Genomic DNA, 22,414 nt, shown 5'->3' with positions numbered 1-22,414 from the left:
TGCTCTGGGAATGTATAATCTTACACTCGTATTGTTCAGCTGCACTTGCATGTTTACATAACATGCCACTGAATCCCTGGGGTGATGTGAGTTACTGGTGTATGACATAAACACTTATGACAAGTACAACCAAACAGTATGGACTTGAAGGTTCGCTATACTCCTTGGAGTGTAATTGGAGCAGCCACAAGAATGGCAGCAATCACAGCATGCCAGGCAGTGTGCAAAAATCATCCAAAGGTATAAATGCTGGTGGGCAGCTCTAAGTTCAAGTTCAGATATAAATTTCAGGGGCTCATAAACATTGCATACGGAATAGAGCTGACAGGGACTTTACAAAACTCTGAAATTCTTCTACGGCTCAGATTAAAATCTGAGCCGTAGAAGAATTCACAACTCCTCTGAATTGACCATCCAAAACACACTTTTTTTTCTTTTTTTCCTTACTTCTTGGCAGATAATGGCAGCAGATAGAGGCAGCGGGGGGGGATTAGGTTGATAGAGCTGCATACAATTCTTAATGACTATTACTGTTATACCAATATTGTTGTTGGAGTGTAATATAGGCTAAAGCCTCTTCTTTTGTTGCATTTGGCTATCTTTATGAGTTTGAGGAATCTGTGGCACTACATCTTGTCTCATCTAAAATATTTGGAGACTTCAACAACTCCAGTATGAATTCCCAGCCACCATTTCACCGCACACTTAACATCTACTATAGAAAACTGGTATTGTGCAGGGAATACTTTTCATTCTCACTTCAATCACGTACATAAGGCAATAGATGGAGTAGTTCCTAAAGAATAATTTTGGGGAAAATTATACCTGCGGTTTTGGAAAATGGCACCATTTACATGCTGAATCTATTTCTTGTTTTCTTGAGATACATGAAGCTAAATAAAACATCGATTCTCTTTCTAGTTTGAAGAAACCTTTGATCTTACATACTTCACATAAGGTTCCCATGCCAAGCCCCTTTGAAATTACTGTTATACCAATAGCTGCACAACGGCACTACCTATTAGAAGGATTACATTTGGGCAGACCCTTTTTATGGGTTGCTTGAGCAGTGGCCAGATAAGCAAGTGTTGCAGATGGAGTAGCACTTTGTACAATGGAAGTGAAGCAGAATAGATACCTTCAGAGAGACAGAGCCTATTATATCCAAGGCTCATTGTGTCCACAGTCACACATTTTGCCTCCTTCACATATGTTGCTCAGCCTCGCTGTTTCTCTCTATCTTCTCACCCCCATCAAAGAATTTATCATATCACTTCTTCCTAGTTTCCATCCTCTGTCTCAGCCCTTATGAGTTGAGGACATAATTTTGTAGCATTTATATCACTGTCTTCCATCACAGAACCCAAGGTGAAGCACATGTGGTTCCCAGGTGGTCACCACCCAGTTCTAGACCTAGTTAGCTTCAGAAAGGTGGTGGCCTCATGTGCCTTCAAACCATATACTGGAATAGCCTTGAACAGAGAATGTCATTGAGAAGACTAGAGCACAAAGGTTCTTTATCCCCACATAATTTAAGTAAATAGCTCTGTAGCCATTGCACATCTTAATTGAAACCTGGTCCTTATTAGGTGCTAATTATAAATAACTTCTACCCTGCTGCCTCAAAAGCATTCTGATAGACTACATCCCCACATTCTTTCTTTGCTCTTGGGCAAATGAGCGCAATACATGCAGTAATTCTTTGATATCGACATGTTGATGTTAAATTTATGTCAGCACACACTGGTTACTTCTGTTACATTCTTCTCTGAAGTATCCATCCAGCAGCTGTTTCTTCAGACACTTTTCCATTTACATAATGAATGAAACACACACATACGATAGTGAGTTTCTTGCTAGCTTCACACTTTATACAGCCTATGCTCTGTGATTGACATTAATGTGATGAAAGCCACTTCCCCTGGATGTTCCAGTTGTTGTGTTTATGGGAAACTGGTCAGAGAAGAGAGCAGGAGTTGTCATTGATACAGGTTGTCAGGACTTCAGAGATAGCATTTCAATTGCCTTATTTGTAGAAGGTAAGCATTTTCAGATAAATGCTTCTGTCACTCTGAAGACAGCTCAACACACCGGCTGACTATCCTCTGCCTTGGTTCTGCATGTTAGTTAGAGCTCAAGGTCTAGCAACTGTAGTTTCTTTAACTTTTTTGTCATTTTATTTACCCCTTCCCAAGAAGGATCTCAATGCCTTCAATAGCTTAAAAAGCAACAAACTAATTTGAGTTTGAGAATTTGAGTTGAGTTTGACTTTTTCATTTGGGTGATGGTGGTTGAAGAAGGGTCTCTAGATATTGAATTAATGGCTCTTTTTTAAAAAGTTGTCAAAAGGTGTCTATTTTTTATGCCCCCCCTGTAATATCTCTGCATCTTGAATCACAAATGCTCACTCCAAAGTAAAAGTGTCTTGTTTTCACAGTTCTGATTTACCTTTTTTATTGCACTGCTACAGCCACAGTTAGGTGGAAGAGAGAAACTCTTTTAGTGTCACCCAAATGAGACACTATTGACACCTCTTCCAGAACCATCAGCAGCTCACCAACATATTTGATATTCATCTGAAAACATTGTGTGATTTTGCACAAAGTAATTGAATAGTTAACTCAGAGACAATTCAGCATAGTGGAGATGTTGACAGCTATGGCCTACACATAATGAACTGGTTGACTATTAACCATATGCCTTATTGCAGCGTGGATCAACCCATGTCCTGTGTGAAATGGCTCTCAAGCAAGCAAGAGTAGAGGCTGCTAATCACCATTGGAGTGCCTTCTATGACTTGTTGTTGTTTAGTCGTGTCTGACTCTTTGTGACCCCATGAACCAGAGCATGCCAGGCACTCCTGTCTTCCACTGCCTCCCACAGTTTGGTCAAAGTCATGTTGGTAGCTTCGAGAACACTGTCCAACCATCTCGTCCTCTGTCGTCCCCTTCTCCTTGTGCCCTCAATCTTTCCCAACATCAGGGTCTTTTCCAGGGAGTCTTCTCTTCTCATGAGGTGGCCAAAGTATTGGAGCCTCAGCTTCAGGATCTGTCCTTCCAGTGAGCACTCAGGGCTGATTTCCTTAAGAATGGAGAGGTTTGATCTTCTTGCAGTCCATGGGACTCTCAAGAGTCTCCTCCAGCACCATAATTCAAAAGCATAAATTCTTCGACGATCAGCCTTCTTTATGTCTACATATTAGAGCTTGTTTTGGGAAGGGCTGTAGTAAGCACAGGCTTTGTATACCGAAGGTCAAGAAATCCTTGTCTGAAACCCTATAAAGCCACTGCTAGATGGCCCAATAGTCTGACTTATGAAAAAGCAGGTTCTTCTGTTCCTAGAATTCCCTACCATGCAGTATAACATTCATTTGAAATTCCCTATTCTAAATGTTGAGCTACAGCTCTTATAATGATTAGGAAAGCCATGAAAGGTTCAGGGAGGACTGGAGTACAGCTCAAAGAATGTTTCTTCACTACTTAGCTCTCCTAATGTTCAACATGCTGTCCCTCATCTATGCAGGGCAGAAAACTGAGCTATGGTTTTGCTTTTCTTAGTGCTAAGCGAACGGAACAGAACTCTAGCAAATTCCAGCAAACCTCTCTGTTAGTGTCCAGGTTAGTGTGTCTCAGAAACCCCTTGTGTCCACTACAGGAAAGAGAATCACTTTGCTGGCTTTGGAAATGCTTTGGAAATGCTTTGGTGCACATGCATTTGAAGCCAAAATATTCCATTTTGTGGGGACTATTCAGTCTCAAAACAGCATTGTTCATTTCCTGCAAAAGCAAACGAAGCCTGCCAGATCCAGCCCTTTGTCATTATCAACATTGTGAAGAAACTGAAGCATCAGAGCATCCAGCCACCTATTGCCAGAGATAATTTAAGCTGAATTTAATAAGCAATTCTCAGCTTTGTTTACAAACCCCTTTTAAAGCCTCAATAGTAGCCCAGAGTGCTCATTATTAAGGACATATTCATTTTAGATTAGCATTTCCCACTGAGAAATCTGACAAACTTCTGGTGCCAAGTACTTTATGTACCTGTGTTCCATTAGCAAATCCAGAAATCTGCCATTATTCCAGATCACACAGACCAAAATACTGAAGTCATGTATGGTAAAAAGATATATAAAAACAAACTTCACCTGAACATTTACAGCAATAATATGGCCCTTCTGCGATATATATAATATCCTCCTTTCATAAAGTATATATCTATACATTGTTTTCTTGGACTCTCAGCTCAGTGCTTTTGTGCTTAGCTTGAAACAACAGAAAATAGGAAAATGGGTTCCTTTTTCCATCCACTGAAAATGTGATACCTGCCAGGCAAATTACACCACACTGGTACTGCAGCCACCCCTGTCTGTCATGCCGGGATAAGCAAAAGAATGGCATAGGCTGACATCACCAGTGTGTGTGGACTTTGGCGGCGGAATGTTTAACTCCCCCATCCGAACAGCCATATATTATTATCTCCCTCAGCTTTTAGTACTGTGCACACCCTTCTAGGAGTGAGCTCCTTTGAATTCATTTGGGCTTATCTCAGAGGGGACATGCATTGTATTGGGCTGTTGTATGAAGGCTGATACATCACCGTAAGGTTTGTGTCTTGAGAACATAAATGTTGGTAGGAAATGGTTGGTGATAACTGGTTTTGCTATCAAGTAGTTGGCTTTTCGGTGAAGGGGGGGGTGCAAGAATGGTGGAGTAGACTGGTGGAAATGTCCTCCTGAGAGTAGTCTCATGGCCACTTACCATGATGGGGCATGGGCAGGGCAGGGAGACTATGAGGTCAATGCTGCCACACTGGCAGAGCCGGCTGAAGTAGAATCACATAATGAGCCATAGAAGCATGGAATTGCAGAGTTGGAAGCGACCACGAGGGTCATCTGGTGCAGGAATCTTTTGCCCAACGTGGGGCTGGAACCCATGTCCCTGAGATTAAGAGTCTCATTCTCTATCCATCATGAGCTATCTTGAGCACCTTAATTACACTGAAAAGTTATGTAGTAGTTGGTTGTTTCTTTCCTTCATTGCAAACAACTGAAATGTTCAGAATCCTGTAATAAGACTGTGATGGTGTTCATTAAAACTCACTAAAGGTTGTAAAGGTACCTCACTGGAAACAAAGTGCCTTATAGTGATCGCTTCTCCTACTGGAGCTCCCTTTGTTTCAGAACCAACTCAGATGTAAGAGCAGCACTCCGAAGGTGTTGGTTGCCAAAATCGCCCCAAACCAAAATACTGCAGGACCACTGATGTACAGACACAGCCTTAGCAACTGCGAGTTTTCCCATTTCAGGAGCAGCTTGATATTTTAGATGTCCCTTCCATTGCAATAAATAAAGAAGCTCACATTAGTGACAGCTCCTCCTCAAATGTGCACTGGACCTTCGTTCTGTACAACAACCCACTAAGACTGGGATTATATATCCTGTGCTGCTGGAACTGCTAATTTCAATTCATTTCAGTAGGGGTTGAACATAGCATCCCTTGTAAATATTTAGGTATTGATGTTCTTTCCATTATTTATACTCTGCATTTTGACTCAAGGCAGCTTGCAAAAATTATGGCTGCAGTTTACACAGCTAGTCTTGGGTCTGGCTGCCCATATTTGGTAAACATGAAATGTAATTGAGGCTCCAAAGCTTTAATGTCTCTATCCAACTTCCTGTCAAAAAGGATTAACAGCAAAACAGACTGAGGCTGCAGTTCTGGACCTGCTTACTAAGGAGTAAGCCCAATGGGACTTACATCTGAGTAAACATGAATTGGCTTGCACTGACAAACCTTTTTAGTGCCTTCCCCTCCCCCCTCATTCTCACATTTTGAAATAAATTGATTTACATTTTACTATATTTGTCCCCCCCCCAAAAAATACAGAAGATTAGTTACTTTATTGCATTAAACCAAAAGCAACACATTTGGATATATATTTTAGCAGCATGTGATATTTTGAAGAGTTTCTGCGATAGATTTGTCTTAGGTGAGACTCTAGGTCCTATTATTTATTTTTATATATTTTCAATATTTCTATGCTGCCTCTCAGGACAAGCCCTCTGGAAGCAGTCCACATATAGGAACGAGGAATAAATTAATTTGGTTCCCATTTTAATGTGAACCTAGCTACTCAGGAATTTGCAGTCCCTTAACAGATAGACAAACCCAAATGAAGCTGCTTTAACACACACACACACACACACTTTTCCAAATGCCGTTCTTCAACAAAACTATGGATACAAATTACAAAAATACATATATTAGGGGAAAGTGCATACAGAAATGTGCACACTGGTGAAAGTAACTTGTGAAAATGTATAAGGGGAAATTGCTTGCAAAATATGTATGCCAAGCACAGCATAGGTCAGCATAACAAAACAGAAGGAACCATTTAAAACAGACACACGTTTTCAAATTAAAATAGGCAGCCCAGACTCAAAACAAGAAGCAGATCAAAGCAGGTTCCCAGCAACACAAACTTTCTGAACTTGCTCCATACAAAAAAGTGTGGCCATGTCATTGTTGTAATCAAGATGCTGTATGCAAATGGTATTTTCAATCCCTGGCATGGTTCAAACAGCCATAGTAGAGAGACTGAGGGAAACAGACAACAGCAGTAAGCTCTGGAAAAGCATGTGATTCCTATTTGTTGCCTCACAGCAAATGAATGCAAAGGCCACTCTGGGTAGCAGTCATCCCATCAGTTGACAAGGCTTCAGCAGTCACCTTATTCTGATGTTTAAATGTGATTCATTGTCATTAAAATTTCAGTTCTGTTGTGACTTTTCTAAATAAGGAGCAACCTATGGTCCTAAAGCAGCCTTCCCCAACCTGGTGCCCTCCATATTTTGTTAGACTACAACAACAACAGCATCCCTAACTGCTACCCATACTGGCTGAGGGCTGGTGGGAGTTGCAACCAAAGCCAATCTGTAGGGTACCCAATCAGCTTGGGGAATTCTTTCTAGGTATATGTGCAACCATGGCTTTTCAGCAAGGCTTACTTGGCAGACTGCAGTATTAAATAAGCATGGTTGATAAATAATTGAAAAGAAAGATTTTCTATGCAAGGATCCAATTAATTTTTCCTTAAAGATGGAGGCATGTTTTAGGCTCATCATTGATTGTGAGCAAGTCAATTTAGTTTGTGGGAAACTGCAATCTCTTAACATAATTTAATTACATTATTCACATTTCAATAACAAAGAAAATAAGATTAAAGTCCCTGCTTACAGTAATCTTCCTTTCTTTCCTTATATTTGTTTGTTTTATTTTCTTATCAATGGAGGCCATGTGAGCAAACTTCTTTGCTGGTGCAGAAGATTTATGTGGTATCTTTCCGGGCTGCTGGTTTATAGAATGTCAAATATTCATTCTGAATGAGTCCCCCCACCCCACCCACCACCTTCAGATATGAATGAAGACTTGAGCAGCCAAATGTCAACAGAAGCCGAGTTGATCACTCTTCTCCATTTTCATACAGCTGGTAGTCAGAGGCAAACAATGGGATCTCCCATTGTTGGGTAGGTTTGGGGTGGAGACGAGGAGAGCAATTTTAGAGCTGACAGTGGACTGGTTGTTTATTATTTCAAAGGTTTTGCTGTCACTCTTAATCATTTCTGATTTTTACACTCAACGCAGGCAAATCTCCTGTAGAAGGGTGGTTAATTTAATGTGACTTCTCTCTCTCTTACAGGCCTAGTGCCTCATTTTTGGATATTTCTGCAGTCCATTTTAGGAAAGTGTGAGAAAGAAGTCGCATACAGTTGCTCTTACACCAATTCTGTCTCAGTGGGTAGCTTTGTTCTGTCTAAGTGAAATGATGAGCCTTGTTCAAAGAATTGCAGCCACATCCCAAAATGGTTTATAGTTGATAGAGGTAGGGTAGTACACTACTAGTAATTCTGGTGAGATGTTATACATCTCAACATTTGAGATCAGTGTGCTGAAATGTTTCTTTTATTGATGTTTCTTGGTGCAAGACGAAGAAAATTTCATGCAAACATTTTATATATAATATTACTTGGCCTCTTTTCTCATATTCAGTTTTAATGTGGCAAAGCCAACATAAGATGACATTTCTCAGGTGAGCTGTTTCTTCTCAGTGAATTTCCACAAGGAAAGAGTTGGGACCTAGTGTTTACTAAAGAGGGGAACTTCTAATTCACATCAAATTCACTAGTAAAATAAAGAGAGAAATAACTCTGCTTATTTTCTGGCCAAGTACATTTTCAGAAATACATTAGCCTACTCTCTTACAGCCCCTCCCTATCACACACTCAACCTCGTGGAGCCCAAATAACCATTCCTTTTACCTTGTAAGTGATGTTCTGTCAGCTATGAAGGGGAAGGAGGGCTTCTTGCTCTGCCCTCTATGACAGCATATCAGCAGCATGTCAGGTGTCAGAAAGAGGATGGTGAGAAAAGCTTAGTTTGTTCTGCTGCTAATGCTCCTTTGTTGTGATCATGTAGGTGCTCTCAAGCCTGTATCTAGACTTGAGGCCAGTGTGTGTCATTGACAACAGAGGCATCAATAATTTTCTGAAGATCCTTGACATGTAGAGGGTTCACAAGGTACAATAAATACAGGATTTGGGGATCTTATGATTCATAGTTGCTCATAGTGCTTGCAAGGAGCACCAAATATCCTATGAGCTCTGCTCCCTATTCCTGTCTTAAGACCCTAGAAATGTACCTTGGAGAAGGAAAGGAGGTAGCAGTGGTAGGTTCTCCTCAAGGCCCCAGCAACCCACTATCTTCCCCTGCCCTCAAACATACTAATACTGGATCATTCTCACCACATGGGACCAAATTCAGGAGAACTACTCACCACCTGAAAATGATAGGTAGGAATTAATCAGTAGTATTTTCAACCAAATCTGATGTGTATATGAAATGTGGACTGTGTCTTCTGTAACTAATGTGGTATATGCTTCTGCTTAGAAATGGCAAGCAGGAAATTACTAGGTGGCACTCAGTAGGCCATTTTAAGAACATAAGACTCCTGCAGTATTAGACCAAGAGTCCATCTCCATAATCCTGTTTCCAACAGTGGCCAGCTAGATGCTTTCAGGAAAAGTCCACATACAAATAGTGTGTGAAGGAAACAACCTTCTTCTGCTGTTTTCTGCCTTCTCTCACAGCATCTAATATTTAGATGGATATTGCCTCTGGAAACAGAGCAGTGGTGAGGAAACTCTGGCCCACAGGACAAATTAGGCCCATGTGCCTATCTAATTTGGACTTCAAGGCTGTTATGAGAACAACCAAGAGCCTCAGTGTGCGCTTCTGATTTCATTGGCTTGCATTTTTGGACTGTTTAAATTGGGCATGGAATGCAAGCCCTGCTGCCTCAGGCAGGATCATTTCTAATCGGGAGCTCCCCTAAAACCACAACTGCAAAGGGACAATTGGGAACTTTAGAAAGAGTTGTCAGCTGCTCCTTTGCAGCCCGGACTTGTATTTGGTGCTGCTTCGATTTGGAGCCAAATACAAACCTTATTGCTTTTGGGGAGTCTGAATTTATCTGATGCCATATCACACCGTTGAACTTTTCCCCGAACCAAAACCATGATGTATGTCTACCAGGATCTGCTCCCGGGTGAGTCTCGTGACCTGTGTTATGCTCTCAAGTGCTTTATTCAGGGTGAGAGAGCAGGGCACGAAAGTGAGAGAGAGAGTGGCAGCCAAAATGGCTGCCGTGATCTCACACACCAGGATGTCCCTTTTTTCGGAGCACTTGCGAAGTATGCCATATCATGTCAGGTAACTAAAACAGGTGTATAGGTCAAATGTGAACCACAGAGGGTTGATCCTACCCGTCAGATGAAAATGGTTCACTGCCCATGACATCAAGGGTTTCACAAGTGAATAATACCCCAAACAAGAATGTTTTTCAGCCCAGGATATATAAAAAGTGTCACTGTTGCTCTTGATGTCGTAGGAATCAGGGAGAAAAACATATATTTTTATTTAAAAATATGAAAATGCAACTATTTAATGGTAGCTTTTCATTACATTTACACTCAAGTATGGGGAATCAAAAACTCAGTTTAAGCAACTGTGTCAACAGCACCTTAAAGAGTGTTTCCTTTTGTGTGATACCTGCTCTTTTCTGTTAGGCTTCTTTGGAAACAAGGTAAAGTGACAAAGCCCCAACCTGAAATCCCCACACATTGCCCCAAGGTGACAACCAGCTTTCCACTTTGGATTGGTATATGGGGAAGAGACAAGGCATTTCTCAAGGGAAGTAGATTTGGCCCTGGACTTTTAGGTATTGATCTAGTGTAAACTTATCAGTGGGGAATTCCAGGCTGGATTTAGGCAGTTGCCTGGTATTTTCCCATTAATATCTCATTCTGCCATTTTCTCTTTTCCTTGCCCCTACTTTTGTTTGCTCTCAGTTTACATGACACTCCATTGCCAGTTTCCATATGCACTCTCCATTGCTAATGCTTACAATGGAGATGCAATGTGATGCTTCCTCACATTTGCAAATAGACCTGCATGTTGCTCAAAACCAGAAATGTTTTCTCTCTCTCTCTCTCTTTTAAGGTATTATTTGGTCAGCTTTCAGTTGTTTTCTTTCAGTTTGATCAGTTAAGAAATGGTAAAACCAAAACAAAAACTCTAACAATGGTTTCTTCCCTCTTCAAAACACCCTGAAGGAAACTAGCCAAGAAGCAAAAGGAGACACAGAGCAGCAGTCAGAGAGAAATGGGACCTGTTGCTTCTTCAGACAAGACTGCTACGAAACTCAGTTCTGCTCATAATGAAGAAGCCTTTTCTTCAAGCTGCCAAGATGTTAATGGATTCAGTAAGTTTTACTTGTTTGCAATTAGTGCCTCCATATTCAGAAAGCTTTATGGTAATTAAAACTCTTGGATCCCATGGGAACAAAAAACTTAAGGATTTGAAACGTATTGTAAGGGAAACAACAGTAATATAAATAACTGGGAGAGTGAAATGTCTCCATTTCCGTTCCTGAGATGTTTCTCTTTCTGCTACAGGCCTCTGCTTTTTCTAATGTCACTTGAATAAAAGTATTAAAATAGTTCATTTTAGCACCTGAGCAATTTAGGCAAGTTTCTGTTTCACTGAATTCTGACTTAAGTAGAACAACTGCACATGGTTCTTGAACTGACTGTGCAACCCCCAAACAGACAAACCAACCCCAGGCATAGGTGGAAGCTGGGGTTCTTCATGACCTAGTGGCCATACAGCAACCATACAGTTGCCACAGTTCATCAGAGCAGGAACAACAGCTCCAGGTCAGGTGTTACATGTCCATAGCAACCTATTCCTCCATTACTAGGTCCAGATCAACCCACCATTGTTACACAGCTGCTGAGCCCTGCCACATCCCATGCCTGTGGTTTGACTTCCCCCTGCCCTGGCACTGGAAGGGAATATCACATCAGTACAGTGCAGCTGATGATGGTGCTGATAGAATTTAAATTTTCTCTAAGATTGAAGGATATGTCTTGCTGGACAGCTGAGGAAACACACAGAAAACAGAGCACTGCATTTTTGGTTACAATCCTCTGTGCTTAATTTTTTCCTCTCCAAAACAACACATGGCTCAGTTATTAAGCAATACTATCTAAAACTATGCTAAGCTGTTTTAGTTAGAGAGTGCAGGTTCACAGGCAAAGTTAGAAACCAGAAATGTGCTCAGTGTTAGGGGACACCTGGAAACTACAGACATTCCACTTCCACCTGCAACCATTCCCAGTAGCTGTTAATGGAAGGGCTTTAGCTCAGTAGCAGAGCACTGGCTTTACATGAAGAAGGTCCCAGGTGATATCCCTAGAATGCCCAGGGAGTGCTAGGAGCCACAGAAGCAGAAATGGCCTCAGCTTTTGTGCTCATTTGTGGTCAGGAATAGGACTCTGGCAACTGTGAGGGAGCCAGTGTGGTGTAGTGGTTAAGAGCAGTAGACCCGTAATCTGGTGAACTGGGTTCGCGTCTCCGCTCCTCCGCATGCAGCTGCTGGGTGACCTTGGGCTAGTCACACTTCTTTGAAGTCTCTCAGCCCCACTCACCTCACAGAGTGTTTGTTGTGAGGGAGGAAGGGAAAGGAGATTGTTAGCCGCTTTGAGACTCCTTCGGGTAGTGATAAAGCGGGATATCAAATCCAAACTCTTCTTCTTCTTCCAAACTGTAATGTCTTAAAAACCAGGAAACATAAAATAATTCTGTGGAGTGTGGAATCTGCCATGTAAGAAGCCTTGTATTGAAGCTGCTGTGATTTTACCCAGTACCCTATGGAACAAATGGATATAGGTACCTACTCAGTGAAGAAAAGAGATGGCAAGGAAGATCAGACTAGGGAGCTAAAATTATCCACAAGTATCTGTAGCATCCAGTGAGGTACATTACACAGAGCACATCTCCTGAAGCCTGGCATCCCATGAGCATGATGAGTGAGACGCGTATCAAATGAACAATGATACACTAATGATCCATACAGCACAGAGTCACTGCTGCGCTGACACCACACTGATGGACTGTCATGCAGTAGGTCATACATAAAGCAGATGTGGCAGGAGTGGTCCAAAGGAGTACTCTGCACCATGGAAACAACCAGGTTGACAGCTGTTGGAAAGTAAGAGAAGAAGAAGGAAGATAAAGGTTAGGATTTTATCATAGGTTGCTTATTCAGGAATCTCAGTTTGGAAGCCAAGCAGTTTTGCTTTGAAACTAAAGGGCGTGAAATATTCACTTCTGAAACAGAGGACATTGCCTAAGGAAGTCCACGGGAAGGTGTTATGCTAGCATGACATCTGATGTTGCATTCAAAGCCATGCTGTCATGTGCAGTTATAAAGTTAGCATTGCCTACTGGGAACTTAGATGGGAACAATAAGGGCAAAGATGATGAGTGCAGAAAAAAGTTCCTTATGAGTATTATTAGAGCTGACACTGAAGTTCACCAGTTGTGAAATTCAGGTTGAATACCTAACTCCTGCAATAGCTAAAGCTTTCCTCCAGATCCTGAAAGCCTCAGCAAAAGCTGCAAGACTTTCAGCATATTTCCTCCACAAAAATCAGTTGAGTACATTCACTATAATGTGTATAGAACAAGAGAAAGGTTGTGATTGTTCTATTTGTATAGAATAGTAAACCCTTGTTAGTTTGGGGGCAAAACAACACAGTGGTGGTTCATGAAGGGGTTTCATCCTCCCAATTGTGGTGGAGCTGAACTTGGGTGGGGATGGGACAATGTAGGAGTAGCAAACCATGGGGAGCTCCAGAGTTGGAGGTGGTGGCTCTGCAGATGTGGACATACTGGTGGGGCTGCAGCCTGGAACTCCATCAACCTTGCTGCTTCACCCTACCTGATCCCTGTCTAAATAAGCACAACACGATCACAGCTGGGAACACACTACTGCTTCCATATACACACAAAGCCTCAGAAGCCACTGCTGTGTTGCTTTGAAAGCACTGGCAAACCGATTCTTACATATTAGAATTCAACGTTTTAAGGTCTGTATGACACAGTGTGCTATCACTTTGGGTTATATCCAATGTAGTGGTAAAGTAAGCATCCTGTCAGTGACAGAATTTCTGCTTGTGCAACTGGGCTTTTTCTCCCTTCTCCCCTTGCGTATCCCCTAAATCTGTTCTGCGTTTTCCCCCCAACCCTTCCTAGGAGATTTGGGGAGCGGGGAGGGCAAGAAGAGGAGGAAAGTACCACTGTCCAAGCGGAAACCCTTGCACTAATGAGACGAGGAAGTTGAGTACTTCAATTTGCCTTAGCAATCTGAAACTGTATTTATTGAGGCACTTTTGTTTTGTTTAATAATAATTGAACAATTAACAATAATTAATGATGATGATTTTAGAAAAAGAGAGAGGTTTCCGTCTGGAAACCCAGGAAGTCCCAAACCTTGAGAACAACAGAGTCTTGTGTAAGGGTGTGTGTGTGTGTGTGTGTGTGTGTGTGTGTGTGTGTGTGTGTTAGTTTACTTGGTTCTAGCTGCTCTTTGTCAGCTCAGTTACTAGCACAATTTTAGCCCTGGCTCAGGACTTCCAAAGAAAATCCGAATTCTGGATTTGACTTGGCAGAACAAGGAATATACTTCTCCATGGAGATTCAAAGCATCTCTTGGTATCTTATTCTGGCTTGTCTTCCTTCTGAATCTCCTATTGTCTGCATAACTGCCAGGGCCACTTGGAATCAGAGGCAAATGTTGTGCTCAAGGGTGGGAACAGGTTAAAACAATGACAAGCTTGAAGAGCCAGGTGCAGGCACTATAGACCACATCAAGCCAATGATTAGGTTACAGGGAAGAGATAAAAAGTGAAGAATGGGCAGAGGCAGGAGGCATCGGCCAAGAGAGTCAGGCTCTGGAAGGCTGGAGAGGTGATGCAAGGCACAAGATTGTGTGACTACTCAAACAACAAATTGCTTAGATTTGGGATGCAAAGGTTAAGAGAGTTTTTATGCAAAGCCAACAAGACTTCTGAGTCCTCTGGGCTGGGAACAGCAAGGCCTTCAAGCTGTCCTGGTGTCTGCAATAGCAATAGGAAATCTAGCCTTTGTTCTAAGATTTACTAGTTTATTTTTCAATGGCAGTTGAAGTCACAAGAGTCACTTGCATTTACTGGATAATTCAGCGTGATGCTGCCTGTGGTGCTGTAGAACTGAGTTCACTAGTGAAATTTAGGGTTTCCTATAGAACTTGTTTGGTGGATGTGGGTGGTGCTGTGGTATAAACCACAGAGCCTGGGGCTTGCCGATCAGAAGGTCGGTGGTTCGAATCCCTGCGACGGGGTGAGCTCCCATTGCTCGGTCCCTGCTCCTGCCAACCTAGCAGTTCGAAAGCACATCCCAGTGGGATGGTAAACGGTGTTTCCATGCACTGCTCTGGTTCACCAGAAGTGGCTTAGTCATGCTGGCCACATGAACCGGAAGCTGTACGCCGGCTCCCTCGCCCAGTAAAACGAGATGAACACCGCAACCCCAGAATCGTCCACGAATGGACCTAACAGTCAGGGGTCCCTTTACCTTTTTAATAGAACTTGTGCAGAAAGTTTACTATAAAGGTAAAGGGATCCCTGACCATTAGGTCCAGCCGTGACCGACTCTGGGGTTGCAGCGCTCATCTCGCTTTATTGACCGAGGGAGCCGGCATACAGCTTCCGGGTCATGTGGCCAGCATGACTAAGCCGCTTCTGGCGAACCAGAGCAGCACATGGAAATGCCATTTACCTTCTCGCCGGAGTGGTACCTATTTATCTACTTGCACTTTGATGTGTTTTCGAACTGCTAGATTGGCAGGAGCAGGGACCGAGCAACGGGAGCTCACCCTGTCACGGGGATTCGAACCGCCAACCTTCTGATCAGCAAGTCCTAGGCTCTGTGGTTTAACCCACAGCGCCACCCGCGTCCCTCATCTACTTTAGGCGATGGTTTTTAAAGACTCATGTGTTCATCGATACATATCCAGAGAACCAGTCTATCGAGTGCCTATATGCTTAGTAGTATACACTTCCTTTTCTTAAGGGAAGACTTTGGCTCCATAAGAGATTTGTACAACATGTGAGTTAGGTGCATTAAATGCCATCAGTGAAATCTTACGCGGTACAGTTCCCTTGTTATAAACAACCTTGTTAATAGTAGATTCTACTGGCACACTAGTACTTTGTTCAGTTTCCCATGGGACAATACTTTGGAAAATTGCTTGACCTGCTTTTTTTTAAAGTGTAATAGAAATATCTGTAGGCTTGATACAACTCCACCTGGAGTCTGTTAGAATAGCACTGTTCGCCCCATGGAGTAATTCTGATGAGCTTTTATTCATTTGTAAATAATGTTTACTCTGGAGATCTAGAAATTGCTTCTGAAATTGCTTTGATGTATATTGGATTTTATCTACTTTTATATGGTATTATGGAACAATTATTTCTATTTTATCTATTGACATCTCTCTTTTTAATGTACTGTGGGTTTTTTGCATTAACTCATTTCCCGTCACAGTGAAGGTGAAGACAAATATATAATTGTAACACTGGAAACAAATGTGAAAGGACTGCAAACCACATTTTCTGAGACCTGAGTATCATAAATCCTTAAATATTGGCTGACCCATGTAAAGCCAGCTTCCAAGACGTATTAAAATGTAAAAGTGTTGCATATACTATGATTCTGACGATTAAAAAGCTTGAAGATTGAAGGAAGACATCTTAAATCTAGAGAAAGTGTGGGTTTCTTGTTTGAATCCCCACCCCCACCCCCTGCCTCCAATTGTGGGGGTACCTCTCTTCATGTACAAAGCTAACATGTACAAAGCTGAATTTGATCTCACCACCCCACATTCATAACAACACTCACATCAGCATTTTGCACTAGCCAAAGTCTGTGAATTCTCTTCAAGGGCAGTCCCACATAAAGCATATTACATCAGTTGATCCTTAAGGGTTTGGAGAAATAAACGTTCTTTGGAAGCCAAATGTCCGATGGGGCTTCCGTGGCTTCCAGTTGGCTGCAGGAGCTTCCTACAGCCAATTAGAAGCCACGTTTCGGAAGTTGAATGTTTCGGAAATCGAATGGACTTCTGGAACAGATTCTGTTCAACTTCCGAGGTACGACTCTAATGTGTGTACATGTAGTTCCTGGGAAATGGAATGAGTTGACATCAGGTATCAGCCAAGATGCAAGTAGGATGAGACAAAGTTGGCTTAGGAGAGCCTTGGAATATGATACTAAAACTGACTCATAAGAAGGGGAAGAAACTAGCTTGATGAAAAGTGAAGAGGAGACTGTTGCAGCTATAGAGAGCATTGACCACCAGGTATATCAGATTCCAATAACAATTCCAATAACAACAGAAAAGGAAGCAGAAATTGCAGGTGTTTGCTTATTCATCCCATGTTCATCCTACTGCCCACTCCAGTCTCAATATCCAGAAAAGTTAACTTCAAATTCTCACATAATTTCAAGCCAACTTGTGTTATCAAGAACCATCTGTTTGAGAGTCAGGCTTCTGTTGCATCTGCTAATTTCCTTCCAATTTGTGCTTTTTGTGTACATATTTAACATTATTCACCCCATCAACCCAAACCCATGAACCTGTTTAAAAGAGAACTCCCTAATTTTTATTTTGTGAAAGTTGCAATACTGCAAATTGATAATACATGGCTGGAATTGATAGACATGGCTGGAAGTCCACCTCCATTAACATGTTTTAGCCCAATGCAATTCAGATAACTTGTGTTGTTCTTGTGGGTTCCAAACCTCAACTATGGATTTATGCTTCCATATTCTTATTCTGTAGTCTTCTCCAAATGTATGTGTGGTGTTTGAGAAGGAAGAACATATGTAGCTTAGCAGGAGTGCCCTGTATGTGTTATGTTGCCTGTCTCTGCTGTATATGAGCAGTTCTAGGGTTTTTGGCACCCATTTTATTTGTGTATTTTTATTTATTTTTTAAATACCATCTATTGGTGGTATTAGAAGACTATATTTGCTTCTAGGCAGTTTAATTATGTCACATCCAGTGAATTAAATGCTACTCTGTTCTCTAAGGAGCTTTTCTCTCTGTTCTGTTATCTTTCTCTATACATTTCTAAAGCTTCTTCCTTATGTCTTTCCTACCTAGCACCATCCTCTCCTTGTTCATTTTCTGTCCAAAGCAAAACCCTTCAGAGCAAATCTTTGTTGAATTCCTACTATTCAGGTACTTATGTAGACTTTATTCTTGATTGTGTGCTTTTGTGCCTTTCCCTGTAGATACATAAATATGGCAGTAAAGAACCGAGTCTTTGGGATGTTGGAAACAGCTAACTTTGTGTTTTTATTTTATTTTCCACATTATTTTTCTCCTGTTGACCTTCTGTTGGGTTCCATTGATCCGTGTTCTGTGCGCAAATGGAATTTCATCTCAAAGTATCATCAGACACTGTTCCATCGACCACACTGTTAGGTAAGAGGACTGTTATGATGCACAATAGCCTGTTGATGAGAAAACACATCCATTCTATCTGAAAATGGCTCAATAGAATATTGGCAGACATATTCCAAAACTGTTGTTTGTTTGAGGCGGCCCCCATTTTGGATGGTAAACATCTCCTCATGGTCACCAAAATGTGTAACTGATTTTACCATATGTTCAGTGTCAAAACTCTGCCACTTTATCAGTCACATTCCTTCAAAGGCTATGATGCAGTCTCAAACGATAATTAAACACACATACACAGCATTGTGGAGATGCTGTTTGAAAGTTAAAGGATTAGAATTAACCCCAAAGATGAATTTAAGGGACTTTGATTTGGAAGAAATTGTTAGGAACATTTCTTCTGACTTCTACCAATACAGAAAGAAAAAGAAAAATTCATGAAAATGTGGCTCTCTGCTAAGCCCCTGAATGAAGAACATTTAAATCACATAATGGAATTCATTTCTTTTTTATTGATTCCCCTTTCAATAAAAAAGATTGGATTATTCCTTTACTCTCAAATCTTGTCATTCTGTTTTTTTTTCATTTTTTAAGATTAGATATTTGTATGCTTAGGGATAAAAGGCTTAAAAATATGTTTGTCATTTTTGCACACCTAGTAGAGCAAATAAAATAGATCGCGCCTGCAAAGCTGATGCACAGATGTTGCATGTCTGAAGATAAAACCCAGGACCCCTGATTTGTATAAGCAGAGCATTGATTTTTTTTTAAAAAAAACAAATAAATAGTAATTTCCTCTATGGTGTATCAGAGAGCAGCACATTGAGTTGTTCCAGAGGCTGAGTATTGCTGTAGGCAGAAACATAACACAAGCAAGGTGCAACCATTTGTGCATTAAAAATAATCCAAGAGGTAGGGAAGTAAAGAAGGAAGGAAGGACCACAAGGGTAGGAGCCTCACAGACCCAGAGATTTGAGTATGCATGCATTGTCTGCATGCTGGAACCTTAGGATACTTGAGCAACTCCTCTGGAATATAAAGGACTTGGATATACACTTTAATTCACAGGACCAGAGGAATTGGAGGTGGATGCAGTTTTCACTGACTCCTCCTTTCCCTCCCTGTGGCCACTGAAAACATGATCTGGAGATTTGCTTCTATGGGCTATAGAAAGAAGGGGAAATTAGTGAAAATCACTCTCCCACATGCCCCAGAGGTGAACCTCCATTGAATCAATCACCAGTTATGATGGCTGTGCTCTACCTCCACATTTGGAAGCGATTGCTCTTGTGCTCAGGTACTGTTTGAGGGTTTCACACAGATATCTGGTTGGCCACTGTGAGAACAGGATACTGGACTACATGGGCCATTGGCCTGATCCAGTAGGTTCTTCTTTTGTTTCTATAATCCTGATTCTCTCCCTCAAATGGAAGTCTGGATCCAACCCACAATGATTTTTTCCAGCCACACATGGTTTTTCAAGAGGATAAGAACATGCTTGCTCATAAACCACATTTTCTTGTGAAATCAGCCACAACTGGAAGCTGGGCCAACCTGATCTGAGCCAAACATGAACAAACAAAACATCACAACATTCCTTTCTTTCTTTTTTAAGGACTTCTCCCATATTTTTTTTGTTTGTTTGATGATTTCAGACTGGAATATCCTGTGCAGAATAGATCTACTAAATTCTGTATCCTCCTTGAAAAAGAACAGTGGTTTGGAACACCTCTTGAGGAAAGTTGCACTTATCATGTGTGTGGAAATAGTTGAGTTCTGCTCCTAGCCCTCTGTAGGGTGTGGTGTGGGGGGGGGCCCAGATTCCAATGTGTAGTTTTGTGTGGTCAAAGGTTTATTAGATCCACAAGACAAAATAAATATTGTATGAGGCAGGCAATAGATATTTTGAGCAAAAATTATTTCCTATCCCTATTGATGGCTTACCTGATGGCTCACCTCCATCTGTAGCAACCTCTTAGCACAGCTCTTTGGACAGTGAAGATGGGAAGTCTTCCATCATTATACCAAAGCTGCAGGAACAAACTTCTGTTTAAGGTCCAGGAGCCGACTAACAATCACAAGTTCCCTCTCAGCTCCGCTTCCCAGTCCAACCACTGAAGGCCACTAGTGCTGCCATTTGGTTCGCACGAGTGACACTTTCTGTGGCCTCGGCAGGGCACCACTATTGTTTGTGAGCCACATGCTACTCATTTACTCATAAATATGTACCTGCCTCCCCCAAGTCCCAGGCCCGTCTCCATTTATGTAGGACCCGGGACTTAAGTTTATTTGCTTAAAGTTGACGTTATTTATGAAATTTCAAGATCACGAAATTGAAATCTCTAAGCCAGCAAATGTTATTCGTTTAGAAAACATTGTGCATTATAGACAGCACACCATGGTATTGTATATTAACTCCACCATAGATGTCTGTGATGTTGCTTTACTACACTCCATAGTCATGTTCCTGTTTCTTGACAATCTGTCCATAACTTTGTATGTGGCATAGTTATTTAATATATTGTAAACTTTTGGGAATTATTGGTATAACTGGAGGTGGACTGAGCAGTGTAATTCTGTCCCATTTCAGTTTCATTAACACTGTCATAGACCCACACATGAAAAAAATTGCATTTAAATTATACTCATCTTGTACAAATTGTATTTGCAATTTTCATGTGATATAAGCACATTTCAAATATATATATTTTTTTAAAAAACTGCTTTGTTTTTGACAAAAAGTCAAAGCAAGAATGGTTTTCATTCCATTCTAGAGAGAATATTCAAAGCAATTGATAAAGATGGGTGAGGTCTTTCTTGTTTACATTTGACTCAACCTAAATGATTAAAGTGCTTTCCTTCCTAAAAAAAAGCTCAACAATGTTGACCTGAACCCCCAAAAGGGGGGTAGATCACTGTCAGTTTTTATTCTGTGAGTAGATCGCAGTCTCTTGGGAGTTGGCCACCCCTGAAATAGATCTAGGATAATTTCCTGAGCCAAAGTAAGTCTTGGAAAATGACCTCCTTTCACACCAACCTTTGGGGTTCCCAAAACACAATCACTCTCAGGCTCCTATTTCCCATAACATATTTCCCCCCTGTCTTATTACTTACCCAGCCAGTGGTGATGAGAGTTGTGACAGCATGAGAGAAGGAAGCCAACCCACCTCTTTTCCGCGTCAACCTGTCACCAGCTGTTGTGGAGTAGCAGCAATTGCATGTGAGGAGTGAGAGAATCGATTACCCCTTCCTGCTTTCTTACTATTGCACTGATGGCTTATTGGATTTGTTGTCCTCCCAAGGGCTATGACAGTGGTGATGGAAGACAGAACACAAGGTCCACAACACATTTCCTTGAGGCCCACTTCCTTGCAGTGTGGCACAGTGAAAGAGAGAAAGCATGGAAGGGACAAACCGCTGGCCTTTCCTCATTCTGCCTCCTAGCAGTTTGAAGTGCAAGTAAATAAATGGGTACCACTGCAGTGGGAAGGTAAAAGGCATTTCCATGCATTCTGGCACTCGTCACGGTCCTCCATGTGCCAGTAGCGGTTTAGTCGTGTTGGCCACATGACCTGGAAAACTGTCTGTGGACAAACGCCGGCTCCCTTGGTCTGAAAAGTCAGATGAGTGCCACACCCCATAGCCGCCTTTGACTGGACTTAATCATCCAGGGGTTCTTTACCTTTTTACCTTTACCTTGGCTCATCCTCCCTCAATGCTGCTGGCCCAATAATTAAATAGAAGGTAGAATGGTGCTTTTCAGAGTGGGGAATTGGCAGGTGAGGTTGGCAGGCCAGTCAGAACTTCTCTGGCTTGATTTTAATCCAAGATGCAGGGGGGGGGGGAGAAAGTGCCTTGTAAAGCTCTTCTCTCTTTGGGATGTGAACATTTATGTGTTCCCAAGGTTCTCTTCTGTGACACCACCTTCAGAGAACTTCACTTGAAGCTCTACTCATAAATTCACAATGCACGTGAACAAATACATAGGTGAACAAATAATGAACAAACAGGTGAAAAACAGCTGCATTTTGTAGTCTTCTAGCAAGTGCTGCTATATGCATCTAAGCAGCTGAAAAGGCAAAGTTGATGATGGTGTGTTATAACTGAGTTTCAGCATCATTAACTTGATCTGAAGATTAGATTATTTTATAGTGGGTTTTTTTTATTTTAAAAAGTGGAAGTTTAAAAACTGACAACTCAATACATGATACATTAGCTGCCATGCTGCAGTCTATTCCAGAGTTTATGCAGGGACAGGAGCCTAACTTCATCTGCAATGAAAAAAATCCACTGATATGTCAAGGCAAAGTGATTGATGAACCACTTTAACAATATTCCACTATACAATTTTGACTCATTTTGAGGAATTTAGTAGATAATGATGGGTATGATACAAGGGAAGTCCTGCAAAGGGGGGGGGGGAGTAGGGCAAAATTGGTATTTATTTATTTATAATAAAAGGGTGGTCTATTTATAGTTTTCAGATATTCATGCAATGCCAGAAATGAGA

At 41.5% G+C, this 22,414-nt stretch overlaps 1 protein-coding gene across 16 annotated transcripts in view; it reads left to right on the top strand.

Annotated features, from left to right (window-relative positions):
- The window catches only part of PTPRT (protein tyrosine phosphatase receptor type T), a 620,908-nt gene that overhangs the window by 533,953 nt on the left and 64,541 nt on the right, over nt 1–22,414 (top strand). For 8 of the 16 annotated variants that reach the window (XM_082225808.1, XM_082225807.1, XM_082225801.1 and 5 more), the window contains 3 exons: nt 10,670–10,818; nt 17,608–17,685; nt 17,896–17,931. In XM_082225808.1, the coding sequence (XP_082081934.1) occupies nt 10,670–10,818; nt 17,608–17,685; nt 17,896–17,931 (263 nt within the window). The remainder of the gene's footprint in view (nt 1–10,669; nt 10,819–17,607; nt 17,686–17,895; nt 17,932–22,414) is intronic. The other 8 variants (XM_082225799.1, XM_082225798.1, XM_082225797.1 and 5 more) reach the window with 3 other exon arrangements.

The sequence above is a fragment of the Podarcis vaucheri genome, assembly GCF_965113315.1.
Source record: "Podarcis vaucheri genome assembly, chromosome: 6".
Classification (NCBI taxonomy): domain Eukaryota; kingdom Metazoa; phylum Chordata; class Lepidosauria; order Squamata; family Lacertidae; genus Podarcis; species Podarcis vaucheri.
Note: the sequence above shows the minus strand (reverse complement) of the source record. Positions and strands in the feature narration are given on the sequence as shown.